The sequence below is a fragment of the Bos mutus genome, chromosome 15, assembly GCF_027580195.1.
Source record: "Bos mutus isolate GX-2022 chromosome 15, NWIPB_WYAK_1.1, whole genome shotgun sequence".
Lineage (NCBI taxonomy): Eukaryota > Metazoa > Chordata > Mammalia > Artiodactyla > Bovidae > Bos > Bos mutus.
In genome coordinates this window covers 368,547-383,726 of record NC_091631.1, presented here as the reverse complement: position 1 = coordinate 383,726, position 15,180 = coordinate 368,547, and the positions used below count along the sequence as shown (strand labels likewise).

The 15,180-nt window shown below is 55.5% G+C and overlaps 1 protein-coding gene across 1 annotated transcript in view; it reads left to right on the top strand.

Annotated features, from left to right (window-relative positions):
- Nucleotides 1-15,180, top strand: part of LOC102269590 (beta-galactosidase-1-like protein 2) — a 30,329-nt gene that overhangs the window by 11,115 nt on the left and 4,034 nt on the right. Inside the window, exons 5-13 of the mRNA XM_070383231.1 lie at nt 1,174-1,282; nt 4,241-4,333; nt 5,244-5,325; nt 6,125-6,189; nt 10,914-10,998; nt 11,897-12,034; nt 12,953-13,033; nt 13,537-13,601; nt 14,081-14,230. Of these exons, the coding sequence (XP_070239332.1) occupies nt 1,174-1,282; nt 4,241-4,333; nt 5,244-5,325; nt 6,125-6,189; nt 10,914-10,998; nt 11,897-12,034; nt 12,953-13,033; nt 13,537-13,601; nt 14,081-14,230 (868 nt within the window). The remainder of the gene's footprint in view (nt 1-1,173; nt 1,283-4,240; nt 4,334-5,243; nt 5,326-6,124; nt 6,190-10,913; nt 10,999-11,896; nt 12,035-12,952; nt 13,034-13,536; nt 13,602-14,080; nt 14,231-15,180) is intronic.

Below are 15,180 nucleotides of genomic sequence, written 5' to 3'. Positions count from 1 at the left end.
ATCTCCACCTCATCCTTGTGGTGCAGAGGTAGAATCCTTCTTTTCCTTAATGAAAGCTACTGGCTAATCGATGTCATGTAATCAGTATCTTTATAAGTTCTAACTTTTGTGATGATACTAATAATAGCACAAAATTGGATTGATTATTTCTTTTCAAAGAGGGTCTTTTTCTTATCATTTTTAAATGGTAGTACAATGTACATTATATGAAATTTACCATTTAAAACTATGCAAGTTTGTGGCAGTCGAGTGTGTTAAAATGTCACCACTATCTTGTTCCCTGAACGCTTTTTGCCACTCAGAGAGAAAGCCCTTGCCCGGTCACCCCCATCCTGCTCACCCCCAGCCCCTGGCACCCGTTACTTTCCTCTCAGTTTCTGTGGATTTGCCTAGTCTACACACTTCATATAAATGGAATTATACCCTATGTGACCCTTTGTGCCTGGTTTCTTTCTCTTGGCATAAGTTTTTTTTTTCCTGCTGTGCCATGCAGCTTATGGGATTTTAGTGACTGAGCCCAGCACAGAGCGCTAACCACTGGGCTGCCAGGGAAGCCCCTCCCTTGGCATAATGTTGTCAAAGTCTGTACATGATTTAACATGAACCAATTCCTCATTTTTTAATGACCAAATAATATTCCATTAAAAACATTTTTTAAAAAACTCTGAAACATTTTTATAAAAAATCTCATACCAGACTAAGGTTTGGCAAGCTTTTTTTTTTTTTTTTTTAAAAGGCCAGATGATCAATATTTTCAGCTTTCAGGGAGCACAGACAGTGTCTGTTGCGAAGTTCTTCTCTGCCGCTGCCTCAGGAGCACAGCTGTGATGACGTGTAAGCGAAGGGTGGGCCACGTGCCAATAAAACTTTATTGACAGGAACAGTCAGCAGCTCTGACCTGGCCTGTGGGCTGCAGCTCAGCAACTCTGCCCTGGTTGCTTCCACATCTACAAGCCTCAGTTGCATTTCGGGGCAAGAGGTGGCCGTTGAGGTGTTGAGATGTGTGGGACAGAACACAGACAACTTTTTCTTAGAGATGGGTTAGCACCTCAGTGTGCTGCTCCAGTCTGGCCATGTGAATCTGGGCTGTTCATGTTCTCCAGCCTCAGATGCATGAACGTCTCTGTCTGCTGTCTCCCACCCCAAGGCTGAGTCTCGCCTTCTCCCTCCTAGCTGGTTACTCAAAGATTCTCATATGAAGCTGAGAACAACTCACAAGGGCTTCACAGCAGCAGTGAATCACTATTTTGATGACCTGATTCCCAAGATTAGAGGATTCCAGGTAAAACCTGATTCCCCATCTCTGTGACCAAGGGAAGTACTTGCCTGAATTGCCTTCCTGGGCAGGGCTCAGCCTACTTTCTTTCACTCATAAGCAGGAAGCATGTATAGCAGCTAATTCCAGTTCCTTATTTAAGAAATATGCTTCTTTTCCTTTTATGCCTGTTCCTCACCTACTGTCTTACTGGGATGCCGTTTCCTGGCAGGATGCTGGGAACCACGCTCTGTATATTTTTATGTCTTCTTTTTAATGACAGACCTCAGAATGTCTTAACTTATCTGCTAAAGATAGCTACGTGTCAGTCTTTCACAAGTGATAGATGATGCAGATGACCTTAGGTCAGTGATTTTGTAGAAACTGCAATTTGTTTTTTTTTTAATATCTCTCCCTCTGCAACAAAACCATGGTGTCATACACATTCATTATTTCAGTAGAAATAGTATGCCACCATATTGCTGCAAGGTTTGGAAACTACACGAAGGGCTGTATAAGTAGGTAGCAAATGAGCAGAGGGAAGGAACAAAAGATATCTATTAGGTATCGAGCTTTCTATTGGGCTTCCCTGGTGGATGAGTGGTAAAGAATCCCCATGCAATGCAGAAGCCATAGAAGACTTGGATTTGATCCCTGGAGGAGGAAGTGGCAACCCACTCCAGTCTTCTTGCCTGGAGAATCCCATGGATAGAGGAGCCTGGCGGGCTACAGTCCGTGGGGTCACAAAGAGTCAGACACGACTGAAGTGACTTGGCACACGTGCATTTGGTGTTTACGGAGCGTATTTTATCCTCACAGCAATCCCTGGAAAGGGATGCTACTGTAGGGGTAGCGACAGGCCTGGAAATGGCCAGCAAGGCTTCAGGTCGTGTGGATCTTCTTGGGGCAGAGCTGGCTCCTGACTCTGAGCGTGCCCTGGGACCAGCAGACGAGGTGCCGGTGGCTGCAGGGCCATCCGTGTGCAGCTGGGGACGGAGATGCAGGGGCGGTCCTTTGCGGCCCTGGAGCTGTGCTGGCCAGGGTGGTAGCCTCGGCCACCAGTGGCTATTTCAGTTAAAATCTATTAAAACTAAATAAAGAATTTAGTTCTTTATTCATACCATACGCAGTTCAAGTGCTAGGTAGCCACCTGTGGATGGTCACTACCACACTGGACGGTGAGAGCAGAGAACATTTTCATCATCAAAGAAAGTTCTAGCACAAATTAGCACACTCTCGGCACCCCAGATCAGGACATTCCCCATCTTGGAGCGCTTGCAAGACAAAATCAGTAATCAGAAGGTTGCCTGGTGAGCACAAAACCCGGAGCCGCAGAAGTTGGGGGTCTTACCCTTTGAGCCACCAGGGAAGCCACCCAAAAAGTTGTTACTTATTTTTTGCTGTGCCACACAGCTTGTGGGGTCTTGGTTCCCCATCAAGGGGAACCAAGGGGTAGAACCTGGGCCACAGTAAGGAAGGCCTGGAATCCTAACCGATAGGCTGCCGGGCAACTCCCAGTATCGCGGCTTTGTTCCTGTGTGTGCTGCTCTGTCACTGAGTCATGGCCAACTCTCTTGCAATCCTGTGGATCGCAGCCCCACCGGGCGCCTCTATTCATGGGCTCTTCCAGGCAAGAACATTAGGGTGGGTTGCCATTTCCTACTGCAGGGGATCTTCCCAACCCAGGGATCGAATCCACGTCTCTTGCACTGGTAGGCAGACTCTTTACCACTGAGCCCCTGGGAAGCACACAGGTTTGGGAAACTTTTAGGCTCTTTTCTGCCCACTAATCTCTAGTGCAGCTGGTTCCGCTCTGCTTGCCGAGTCTATCCCACTTCAGCTCTCCCTGCCCAGGCCCTCCCAGGCCACAAGCACAGGCACTGGTGTGTAGACGCTTCCACCCACTGGCACACGGTCCTGGGAGCTATCTGGCTTCTTCCTTTCATTGTTGGTGTGTTGTCTAATTCTGAGGGTGCAACGCTCTTTTTCTTAGTCTTGCGTGCCAGGAGGAGACCTTCTGGCGGCCACGTGTCTCCAAGGGCAGATTGCAAAGGGCAGAGCTGAGTGTAGTGAAACTGACTAGGGTAGGACATGGCAGGTGCGAGGGGCAGGGAGAAAACACGACCGCCAGGCTGGTGAGAGTTGCAAAGACAGGGCTGACGGAGCCTGTGAACATCGCAGAAGGGGGTCGGCGGGGAAGGGGGAGGAGGAGGCTGGGCGTGAACTGAGAGGGCAGAAGGGACTGGATCCCACATGATCCTGGGACTGGGGAAGAGGCGGCAGGGGGAGAGGAGCTCGAGGAGGCTGGCCAGTGCAGAATCCAGGAGTGGTGCTGCAGGAGGGAGGGCTTCCCGGAGGAGGAGAGACTGTTGGTGGAGAGAAGTCAGACCAGGATGAAAAGGGATCGCATGCATTTAGCAAAGAGAAGGTCAGGGTGGAATGCAAAGGGCGGCCGCGAGACCACAGTAGAGGACAGGGTCACGAGTGGTGGGCTGTCGCGGGGCGTGCAGAGCTGCTGCACCGTTTGCCCACGAAGGGAGACCACGCGGGAGGGGAGGATGGGGCCCTGTGGCGGTGACCGGGCAAGTGAAGACAGGGGTGCAGGGACGGAAGCAGAGCGGGTCCCCGAGGGGGAGTGACGCGTGCCCGCATGGGAGAGGGCCGCAACCCTGCTCCCCTGGTGCCCCGGAGGAAGGCTGGCCGGAGGTCTAAGCCTGTGCTTAAGGTGTTGGGCTAGGGGAGTTGGCGGGCGCTGCTCCCTGGGGGCACTGGGGAAGGCAGGGTGCTGGAGGCTTTGACCCCACGAGGCGGCTGCTGACAGTGATGGAGACTGCCCCCACCGCCGTGGCCCCGGGGCCAAGTTTAGGAGCGGGTTATTTTCTGTGCCACTCTGAACGTGCGTGTGCAGCAACAAATTGAGAAAGTCAGTCCAGCCTTTCCCCACCGGCTAACTCATCCTCAGACTCTCGTCTCCTTGACCCCCAGTTCCAAGAAGAGGGTCCCATTATTGCCATGCAGATGGAGAATGAGTACGGTTCCTATAATCTGGATAAAAGATACATGCCGTATATTAAAAACGTAAGTGCCCCATCATTTTCCTCTGTCTTTACATACTTTTCTCACTTTGCTGATTCATGGAGCAAACATCCTGAGCAGCTAAGCTCGCAAGGTACTGTTCGGGATGCAGTGTTTGTTAGCAACGGATGCAGAACTTTCAAGTGTCAAAGTCTCACAGTGAGAACTCTGTAAATCTAAGCCCTTGAAGTTCATGAATCAATGCTGTGCCCAGCTGGGGGCTTCCCTTTGTCTTTTTTTTTTTTCAAAGGACAGAGAAAAGTTATTTATTCTAAAGAGTTTGTAGTGTTGACTTCCAAATAGAACAGAGTTTTAGTTTTTGAAAACCAAAGAGAAATCAGAGGATGCCTCGGTTGTAGCGAAAAGACAAAGTCGCACACTATTGTTGTGCTGCTCTTCCGCACTGGATGAGGCGACGGAAGTGCAGCTGGTGTTTCCACGCTTTCCCCCCAGACGGGGGCCTGGCACACCTGCATGACTCTGACGTAAGCACAGAGTGACTCACAGTAATTTTTCCTTCTGTGGATATCACAGATCTTTTTGGTTGGTGTTTGTATAGTACAGGCTTTCCCAGCCTTTCATCTTTGATTTTTCTGTATCCACGTACTTCAGGTACATACTCTGTATATAATTAGAAGAATTTGTTTTCCTTAATCCATTATGAAAATTCTTGTCTTTGGAATGTGGTTGGTGTCCATTCCAGGCCGTTGCATTTAAGTCCCTTTTGGCTGATGGTTGCATTTAAGTCCCTTTTGGCTGTTCTCATTGAACAGCTTACCAGCAATAGGAGTGGGGGGTGGTGAGGCCTCCTTCCCGCCCCTCAGCTCATTCTGGTGCTCCGACCCTCGCCTTCTCCTTGGGACGCGCCCCCCAGGGCCATGGACCACAGTTCATCTTCCCGACTGTCCCACAGGCACTGCTGAGCAGAGGGATCAAGACGATGCTCATGACGGCGGACACGGGCCAGGGACTCCTGAAGGGGCACACACCGACCGGTATGCACGGCGGCTTTGCCGGCCTCCGCCGCCCGCTGAGTCTGAGGGTCTGTCTGAGGCTCCGTTGCCCCATTTCCCGGGCCAGGCCGTGTCCAGGCGCCCGCGGCCCCGACATGAGGAACCAGGGCCCTGCTCGCGGCCCCGCATCTCCCTGCTGGCCTCCGGCCCCGGGGCGCAGCGGAGGCATCTCTGCCGCTGTTCTGGGCCAGGCCCGAACCTCCGGGAGAGAGCAGGGTTCCAGAGAAAGTCCTGCCCTAGACCTGCCCCGGGAGCGCGTGGGGCGGAGAGTCCGGGCATAAAAGCCACGAGGAAACGTCAGGAGAGTTACAGGGGGAAACATGGGTGGGCGCACAGGACGGAGGAAGGGTCACGCGAACGAGCTGGAGAGCGGTGCTGTGGGCTTCTCTAGCCGGCCTGGCCCGGGCCTTGCCCTCCGCCCGCTCTTCCCGGCGCCGTGGTGGCGCTCACCTCGCGGTGGCAGAGACAGAGCGTCCTGCGCTGGGCCCGGGAGACCGGAGTCAGGCCCGAGGTCTCCGGCCGCTCGCCCGGGCTCGGCTTTCTCGGCGGGCTCTTTATCCACCAGCACACGGGGTGACTCCGCCCTTCTTGTCCTCGGGTCACTCGCGGTGAAGGCTGAGCAGAGGCGCAGTGAGCCTGAGCGGTGCTGCTCGAGCCCCTGTGGACACACGCGGCCTCGTCTTCACCAGCAGCGTCTGCGGGCGTCGCGGGCGGTGTCTGCGGGCGGCGGTGGCACCGCGCCAGCTGCTGACCCCGGCTCGGTCTCCCCTTCCTTCCACAGTGTTTGCCACCCTCCACATGAAGAGCATAAGGCAGAAAACGTACGAACACCTCTCCTCAGCTCAGGTGAGGACAGCTCAGAGGCGCGGGGTGTTTTCCTTCATCTCAGCTGAAGACTTGGCTCAGATGTTCAGGAACTTCTCAGCTCTGATTCGCTCAGTTAAAACTTGGCTCTGTTACACGCTGGAAATGCCTGCTGAGGGCGGTTTGAGGTGCAGTTGCATCAAAGTGCCCACAAAGCCTGGCCCACAGCCCCGAGGAGGGTTCAGGATGGCAGAGCCAGCGCACCTCAGCGCTGAGTGTCCTCACTAAGGGCGGGGCTCTGCTCCCCCCACAGTCCAGGCGCTATGCCCTCTCCACCATCCCCCGCCCCCCAGTTTGGGAGCAACACTAGGAAACAGCTGGGGCCCCAGGTCATGGCTCCATAGCCTGAGCTTCTGGCTCTGCCAACAGAGCCTCTGGTTTCAGGATACCCTGCACACAGGAAGCCATGACACCCACTAGGAGTTTATACACCACTCATTGTTCCCCATTCCAGGTGCAATTTGCTAAGCAGATGTCACTTTTTGCCATAGCAATCTGCCTGATAATATGGGTAACGTTCTACCTTTATTGAGATTTCTAAACCAAAGTGGACCTAAAGTCAGTTTGCAAAAGTTTTTACCCTTTGAATGAATAGCCTCATTCACATTTACCTGTGGTCCAATGAGAAAGACAAGAAACAAAAATAAACAGGATTCAGTAGGAAGTGCTGGTTCCAATAGAAGCATTAGGGGGAATCAGAGGGTGCACAGATCTCTCCCACCAAAAGAAATCAGTGGCTGAATGCTTCACTCTGCACCTGTCCAAGCTCTGCAGTATTAGAATGAAGGGAACACTCTCCTAATTTCCATCAAGACAAGACAATGCCTGGAATTCTAAAAAAATAGTTATCTCCCTGATTCTGTCCTTCTTCAGTCTAAGATAGAACTAAGATTTAGAGAAGAGTGCAAAGATACAAAGGGCTGAGTATCCAGCCACTTAACAACTGGACCAACACCAAGGGCTGTTGGTCTGTACAAGGGAAATGGTACAAGAAGTACAGAGATTTGCAAGGACTGGAGTCCGAGAAAACATGGAGAGGGAATGTAACTCTTGGGGCAGAGCAGACACTCAGAATATGATGGTGATGGTGGTGATGGTGGTGATGGTGGTGATGATGGTGGTGGTGATGGTGGTGATGGTGGTGATGGTGATGGTGGTGATGCTGGTGGTGATGATGGTGGTGATGGTGGTGATGGTGATGGTGGTGATGGTGGTGATGGTGATGGTGATGATGGTGGTAATGGTGATGGTGATGGTGGTGGTGATGGTGGTGATGGTGATGGTGGTGATGCTGGTGGTGATGATGGTGGTGATGGTGATGGTGGTGGAGGAAGAATATGGGATAGTAAGTGGGGATTCAGCAGTTACAAATGATATCCTAACTATAATAACGTCCTAAAACTGAGTTCGTTTATTCATCAGATAAATCAGCCAGTAAATGTTTTCAGCACTTGCTAGGGGCCAGTTCTTCCCTGGTGGTTGTCACCTCCCTGGTGGCTCAGATGCTAAAGCGTCTGCCTGCAATGCGGAAGATCCAGGTTCCATCCCTGGGTCGGGAAGATCCCCGGAGAAGGAAATGGCACCCCAGTCCAGTACTCTTGCTGGAAAACCCCATGGACGGAGGAGCCTGGTGGGCTACAGTCCGTGGGGTCGCAAAGGGTCAGACACGACTGAGCGACTTCACTTCCTTTCTTTCTGTGTGCCAGCTGGGCTTCCCAGGTGCTCAGTGGTAAAGAATCTACCTGCCTAGGAGAAGTTGTGGGTTCGATCCCTAGGTCAGGAAGATCCCCTGGGGAAGGAAATGGCCGCCCGCTCCAGTTTCTTGCCTGGATGAGATTATAGTCCATGGAGTCACAAGAGTTGGACAGGACTTAGCAACTGAACAAGGGCAGCAAACGTGCCAGTTAGCTGTTTATTTGTCAAGGCCTTGCGGATAAAGCAGGGAAGGAGCCTACAAAGTCAGCACTTTGGAGCTTGCATTTTAGTGGTAAGAGACAGGTGGTCAACAAGGCAAGTGTGGAGAAAGCTGGTAACGCAAGCTAAGAAAACATTCTCTGAGAATATTTATATATACGTTTAGTTTACACCCCCCCCCCCATTTTTAATGTTTGTCTCTTACTTTACGTGTAAGAAGCTACTGGTCCTATCCTTAGCTTGCCTGTGAGGAAACCATGATTCAGAAAGGGAAAATTTCTGCTTTGAGATCATCTGTGGTCGGTCATTTAACAGAATAACCCAGGTTCAAACCCAGTCCTCCTGCCTCCAGATCCCGTGCTCTTTCCCTGCCCTCTGAACTCCTCCGGTGAGGAGAGGGTCAGGGCGGAAGAACGAGAACATGCATCAGAGTGGTTTGGAAAGGCTGAGACGCACTCTTGCCGAGAACTCCACCCGACACAGTGCTGGGCCACCAGAGGCAACCCCCAGCTCAGCCTTTGCCACCCCTGATGCCTAACTCCTGGACTCCTACCCGAACAGTGGGTTCTCGAACACCCGGCTCTGAAGGCTCATGGGGACTGTGCCCTAAGACCTGCTCGACCATAGCAAAGAAGCACCTCCTCAGAGCCACTGTGGAGGTCTGTGTGGAGGTTCGTGGGGAATAGGACCAGCTCTGATGCAGCAGGCTCGCCTGTAGGTGTTCAGGGAGGAAACAGAGTTATCATCCTGAAGAGCTGCGTGTACTGCCTGTTCACAGCACCACGCCTCACGGCAGCCACGGTGTGCAAGCAAGCCCGTTGTATAAGGAGGGATGAACGGATGAAGACAGTGACACGTGTATCGAGTGGAAAACATTCAGCTTTTAAAAAGGAGGAAATCTGTCATTTGTGACCCCATGGATGAGCCTGGACAGCGCTGAGCCTGGCAGATACGCCAGACAGTGAGAGACTAATAACGACCGTGGCGGCACTTTGGTGTGGAGTCCCCGGCAGAAAGCAGCAGACTCCCACGGCGGCCGCAGAGTGGCCGGCAGCGGCTGCGGGGCGCCAGGGAAACGGGGAGACGCTGGAGGAGGGCACAAGCGCCGACAGGGCAAATGCGGTCTGGGATGCACAACTGAGCCCGGTGGTAAACAGCCCTGAATCGCTGAAGTGACGTTTGTTGAGAGAATATGATATAGATGTTCCTACCAAAAAAAAAAACAAGTGAAAGAAGGAATTGGGAGTGAATCTCACATTAGGGGAAGATTCATTTGGTGGCGTCTTCAAAATTTGGGAGCATTTTCACGGAAAAGGGGAAATTCTTTCTGGTACTAGGGAACAGAATTAATTTCAGTGGGTAAAAGGAATAACAAAACTTTTATTGGCTGTATGTAGGGGTTGTACTTTCTTGCAATCTGAATTCTCCAGAAATGGAATATACTGTCTCGTGATGAATTCACCATCACCTGAAAAGGCAGGGTGTCTGCAGGGATCAGTGCCCACCCAAGGATGGGGCGATGGCCAGAGCCCTCAGGTAACAGACCCTTCCCGACGTGAGGATCTGTACTGTGGGGGTCCTGTGGGGCTGGGAGGAAGGGAGCTGCAGGGACTTAAGACGCACAGCCTCCATCTGTGTGCGTGTGCTCAGTCGTGCCCCACTCTGTGGCCCACCAGGCTCCTCTGTTCTCCAGGCAAGAACACTGGAGTGGGTTGCCATGCCCTCCTCCAATGGATCCTCCTGACCCAGGGACTGAACCCGTGACTTTTGTTTCTCCAGCATTGGCAGGCGGTTCTTTTCCTCTAGCACCACCTGGGAGGCTTGAATCAGCCTTAAAGGAGAGAGCACGTTATCTCCGGAATTCAGTAGAATATTTTTAAAATGTTAAATTACAGGATGCCAGGCAGAAATGAGTGAAAAGGTCACGTGATTTTGTGGTCACGAAGTTGGCAGTGGTTTTGTTAGTTTACTTATTTTTGCCTTACTTTCTTTGAAGCATTTATCAGCTTAGGCAGGAATGTGAATGCTGTGGGGGGCTGGGGGCTAGGGTCCCCTCACTGAGAGCAGACATTCCAAGCCTGCATTAACTTTCAGAGCTCGAAGGAGCAGTGTTGACTTTAACTATGGAGTGTGTGAGCCTGAATGCGGAGCGTGTAGGTCCTGAAGGCCTGGGACGGAGGAGGGCCTCTGGCCTCAGGATGGCTCAGGCTGGGGCGCTGGAAGGCCTCTGGATGGCTCGGGCTGGGGCACTAGAAGGCCTCGGGCCTTGGGATGGCTCAGGGCTGGGACGATTGAGGGCCTTGGTATGGCTCAGGCTGGGATGGCAGAGGGCCTCAGGCCTCGGGATGGCTCGGGCTGGGACAATTGAGGGCCTCAGGATGGCTTGGACTGGGATGGCGGAGGGCCTCAGGATGGCTTGGGCTGGGATGGTGGAGGGCCTCGGGCCTCGGGATGGCTCAGGCTGGGGTGGTGGAAGGGCCTCGGGATGGCTCGGGCTGGGCAAGGGCGGAGCAGGAGCCGGGGATTGTGTGGGATTCTCGCTGGGCTTGCATTGCTGGCACTTGGTTCTTGACATCTCCAGTGCCTCCTCTGGGTCAGGTGCTTCCCTACGAGACCTCTCCTGGGGTTGGTCAGGGGGATGAAGAGATTTCTCCAAAGCTGGAACAGTGAGACCATGAGAGGCAGGCCAGGCTGGGCCTGTGCTGAGAGCAGTCGGGGGCCGTGAGGATGCGTGCGGGTGAGGCGGGCCGCGTGATGGCCGGCTTGAATGCGTCCGCTCTCTGCCTCCGCAGGGCCCGGGCCCGGTCATGATGACGGTGTACACCGCCAGGTCTCTGGACGGATGGGGCACTCCTCGGAACACTCTGGACTTGCACAGTGAGTCGCATGTCGCGCTGTTCGTCTCTGAGGGTGGGTGTCGGCGGGACTCTCCCGCCCACTGATTAGGGTCCCTGAGGTTGACGGGGCGGGCGGATCCTGTGTGCAGTGTCTGTGTCTGTGTGTCTGTGTCTGTCTGTGTGTCTGTCTCTGTGTCTCAGTGTCTGTGTGTCTGTCTGTGTGTCCGTGTCCGTGTCTGTGTCTGTGGGCTGTGTAAGCATGCTGTGTCTGAGCCACACGGGAGGGTCTCCCCGCATGTCAGTGTGATCTGGTGATTATTCTGTCTGGAGTGACTTTGTTGGACTGAAGCTCTAAAGTCAAGAGAGCCAGCTGTTATGGGAGGCAGTTCAGGGACAGCTAGTGGGGCTCCACCCGGGAGCGGGCGCTGTGGGCCCCAGATCCTCTGGCAGCCCCGCCTTCCGGGAGGAGCCACAGGCGGGAGGCGGCTGGAGGGTCGTGCTCCTGGGGCGGTGATTTTAGACCAATACGCACAGGTCGCTCCGTGCTTCAGAGGCACGAGCTGGACACCCGGAGACAGAGACGTTGGGGAGATCAGACCCGGGGGGCCCTGATGGCACCGCGGGGCGCCCCCTCCCTCCCCCGCCTCCTCGTCCCTCCCCCCCCTCCTCGTCCCTCCCCCCCCTCCTCGTCCCCCCTCCCCCTCCCTCCCCCGCCCCCCCACATGCGGTCCTGAAGTCAGGGAGGCTCCGCTCCCCTGCCCACCCCCCAACCCTCCCCTCGCTTCCCCCCTACCCCGCCTCCCACCGGTGACAGTTCTGACGTCACCGAGGGTCCGCTCCCTTCTTGCCTGGCCCCTCCCTCCCCCTCCCCCCTCCCCACGACCCACTTCAGTCCTGAAGTCACCGAGGCTCCGCTCCCCCCTCCCCGCCCACTGCAGTGCTGATGGAGAGTGTCCGGGAGATGCTGAAGCTCAGGTTCTCCCTCAACTTCTACATGTTCCACGGAGGCACCAACTTCGGCTTCATGGGCGGGGCCGCGTTCCCCGGCCATCGCCTCCCTATGGTCACCAGCTACGGCAAGTCCCGGCCGGTCCCGCGCCGTCTGCCCACGGCTGCCCCGCCTCTGCAGTCTCGGGTCGGGTCCTTTGCAAGCAGAGAAGCTAGTGGCTTAGCTCTGTCCGTCCACTGTGCAGCCTTTGTAAAAATCTTAGTTTTAATCGGCGGATGACTGCTTTCCGGTGTTGTGTTGGTTTCCCCCCATCCATCAGCATGAATCAGCCACAGGTATCCTTACATCCCAGCCCACCCTCCAGGTGGGCATACAGTGCTGCCTGAGCTCCCGGTGCGAGACGCACCTTCCCACGAGCCATAGTCCTACCCACGGTTGTGGGTCTGTGGAGACGCGGCTCTCAGCCCGCCTGGACGCCCGCACGGCCGTTCTCTGCGTCTGCATCTCTGTTCCTCCCGCGGCTAGGCTCATCGGTACCATTTCTCTAGGTTCCACGTGTGTGCGTTAACATATGAGATCTATTTTTCTCCTTCTGACTGACTTCACTCTCTGTAACAGGCTCTAGGTTCCACCTTAGCTCAACTGACTCAGATTCCCTCCACAAGCCTTGGTTCTTCCCGGCTCACTGTGAAAGCCATTCCCTTGATCCCCCTATCCCGGGTGTTGGGTGTTGATGACTAGGTCTCCCCCAGTCTGCGACTCTGCTCAGGGACCAAGCAGGCAGCGAGGGTGAGAGAGGGGAAGGGGTCTGGTTGGAAACCAGCGGGTCCCGGCGCTGGGCTCCAGCCTGGGCTCCTGACCCCCCGGGGTTGCCATCTGTCCCTCCTGGGGGAGTGTAGGGAGCTGGCATCGGGCACCTTCCTGCCTCAAGGCCTTCCTCCCAGAGCTGCTGCATGAAGGGCCCTTTGACTCAGCACCAGCTGCCAAAGTCCCCCGGAAGTTGGGCCTCTTTAGGGAAGGTGACGAATGTGTTTCTATTTCTCAGACTATGGGGCGCTGCTGACAGAGGACGGAGGCTATACACCTGAGTATCTCGTATTTCAAGAGTTTTTTCGCCCTGACGCAGGTACCCGCCCCGCCCTCCAGAGGGCTCTGGGCTGTGGGGGGCGGGGTGCAGACGTGGTCCTTGGGGGAGTCCAGCTCGCCCCAGTGCGTTTTATCCTCAGGGGCTGGGGACTCGGGCTGCACGAGACAGTCCCCCCAGCCCCGCCGTCGGTGGAAACCAGAGGGTCCAGGCCCTCCCCAGAGCCACAAGATGCGCGTGTCCAGGTGGAAGTCGGGAGAGGGGGCAGAATCTGAGCACGCATGCTCCCCCGCTGGCTTTCAGAAGATTCTGACAAACAGGGTGCCCAGGCCAGGCCTCTGGGTGCAGGAGGACTCCCTCCCTTCGGTCCCTGCCCCCGTGGACCATCTGTGGTGCTGGGCAGGCTGGCCAGGGGCAGCAGAGGGTGCTGCACCCTTGGACGGCGCTGGGGAAGGAGCCAGCCTCCTGCCTGTGGTTTGCAGGGGTTCCCAGCTTCCAGCATCAAGACCACAGACCTAAGGATACGTACGCTCCCCTGGCCGCAGGTCACTTCATATCCCTGTGGGACACCCTGATTCACCAGGATGACGTGAGTCCCCTGCTCATGGACGTGAGCTCAGGACTCGGCGGGGGAAGGAATGAACATGGGGGCAGAAAGCAGTCTTCGCGGTTTCAGTCCCTTCTACAGTTCAGATTAGGAGACCTAGATTACTGCAGAGTCGCTCAGTCGTGTCTGACTCTGCGACCTGTGGACTGTCGCCAGTCAGGCTCCCCTGTCCGTGGGATTTTCCAGGCAAGAGTAGTGGAGTGGGTTGCCATTTCCTCCTCCAGGGGGTCTTCCCGACCCAGAGATGGAACCTCCTGAGTCTCCGTACTGCCGGCAGGTTCTTCACTGCTGAGCTACCTGGGAGCCCAATACATCCATCCCCTCCCTCGGGGACCCCCCTCCCCGCCCCTCTTGGTCACTGCCAAGCGCCGAGCGGCTGCTGCAGACTCGTCATCACAGGGTGATCACTTGGCCCCGTGCTCCCTGAGCTTCCTGGCCTGTGATGAGGCCCCTCAGCCTGGTTTCCACTCCTGGCTCTGCAGGAGCCCGTGAGGTCCACGGGGTCGCTCTCCATGGAACAGCTGTCCGTGAACGAAGGTAGCGGCCAGTCTGCTGGGTATATACTTTACGAGACCGTCATCACCAGAGGAGGCGTCCTAAACTCGGATGGGCATGTGAAGGATCGGGGGCAGGTAGGGGGCTGGGGCGGGCGGAGGGTGCCGTTCTCTGCTGCCGAGACCCCGCTGTGTGGCTGAACGTCTGAACAGCAGGCTGGCCTCTTCCTGACCTGTGGGAAACCGCCCTTGTTTCTTACCCCTGATCCCTTCAGTGAAACGCTTGGTGTTCACATGTCAGCCACTGCTCCCATGGGTCTAAGGCACTGGGTGTCCCGGCGGGCTGCCCGCCGAAGCCTGAGTGCACTTGATGCCGCTCTTGGAGGATACCTGGGAGGGGCCGCAGACGCCACCCCCCCCCACCCCGTGCCTCGGGCAGAGGCCCCAGATGTTTCCTTGGCACGTCATGGTCGGATCTGCGCGTTTAGTTCTCGAAACACCCATCTAAGGTACCTGTTACCAACAAGGAAGCCGCAGAGACGTGCAGTGACCTTGCCCAGAAAACAGGGGCGCTGGGCGCTGGGCGCCCTCCTGCGCACTCTGTGCAGGGGCTGTTTCAGGCTCTTCCTGCCCATTGTGGTCCCGTCATCCCAAGATCTGTGTCCCCCTGCACTCATCGTGAGCTCTTAGCCACAGACCCTCATTCCCTGCTGTTTGCTGAATGCGTGTCTTCACTTGGATGTACGTTCCTGTGACTTCTCAGACTCAACACGTCCAAACCCGTCGTGAGCTCCTTAGAGGAACGACAACCCCAGCCCCGCACCCAAGCTGTGGCCACCCCACCGAGCCCAGGCCTCTCCCTCACCTTGTCTCCCTGGTGGAGCCGCGTCACTTGGCTGCTCTTTGCAAACCCAGGCCGTCGCGCACGGTCTTAGAATTCTGCGGCACAGCCATCAGACCCCGTTCCTGACCTTCCTGTCTCAGAGGGCTCACTGTGTCCCCATCTCGTGGGGCCCCCTGAGTTCCTTCCCCAGGGCGAGTCCCGTCCTGACTGCCCCCTCCCAGGCCCTCCCCACCGCTCTCCGTCG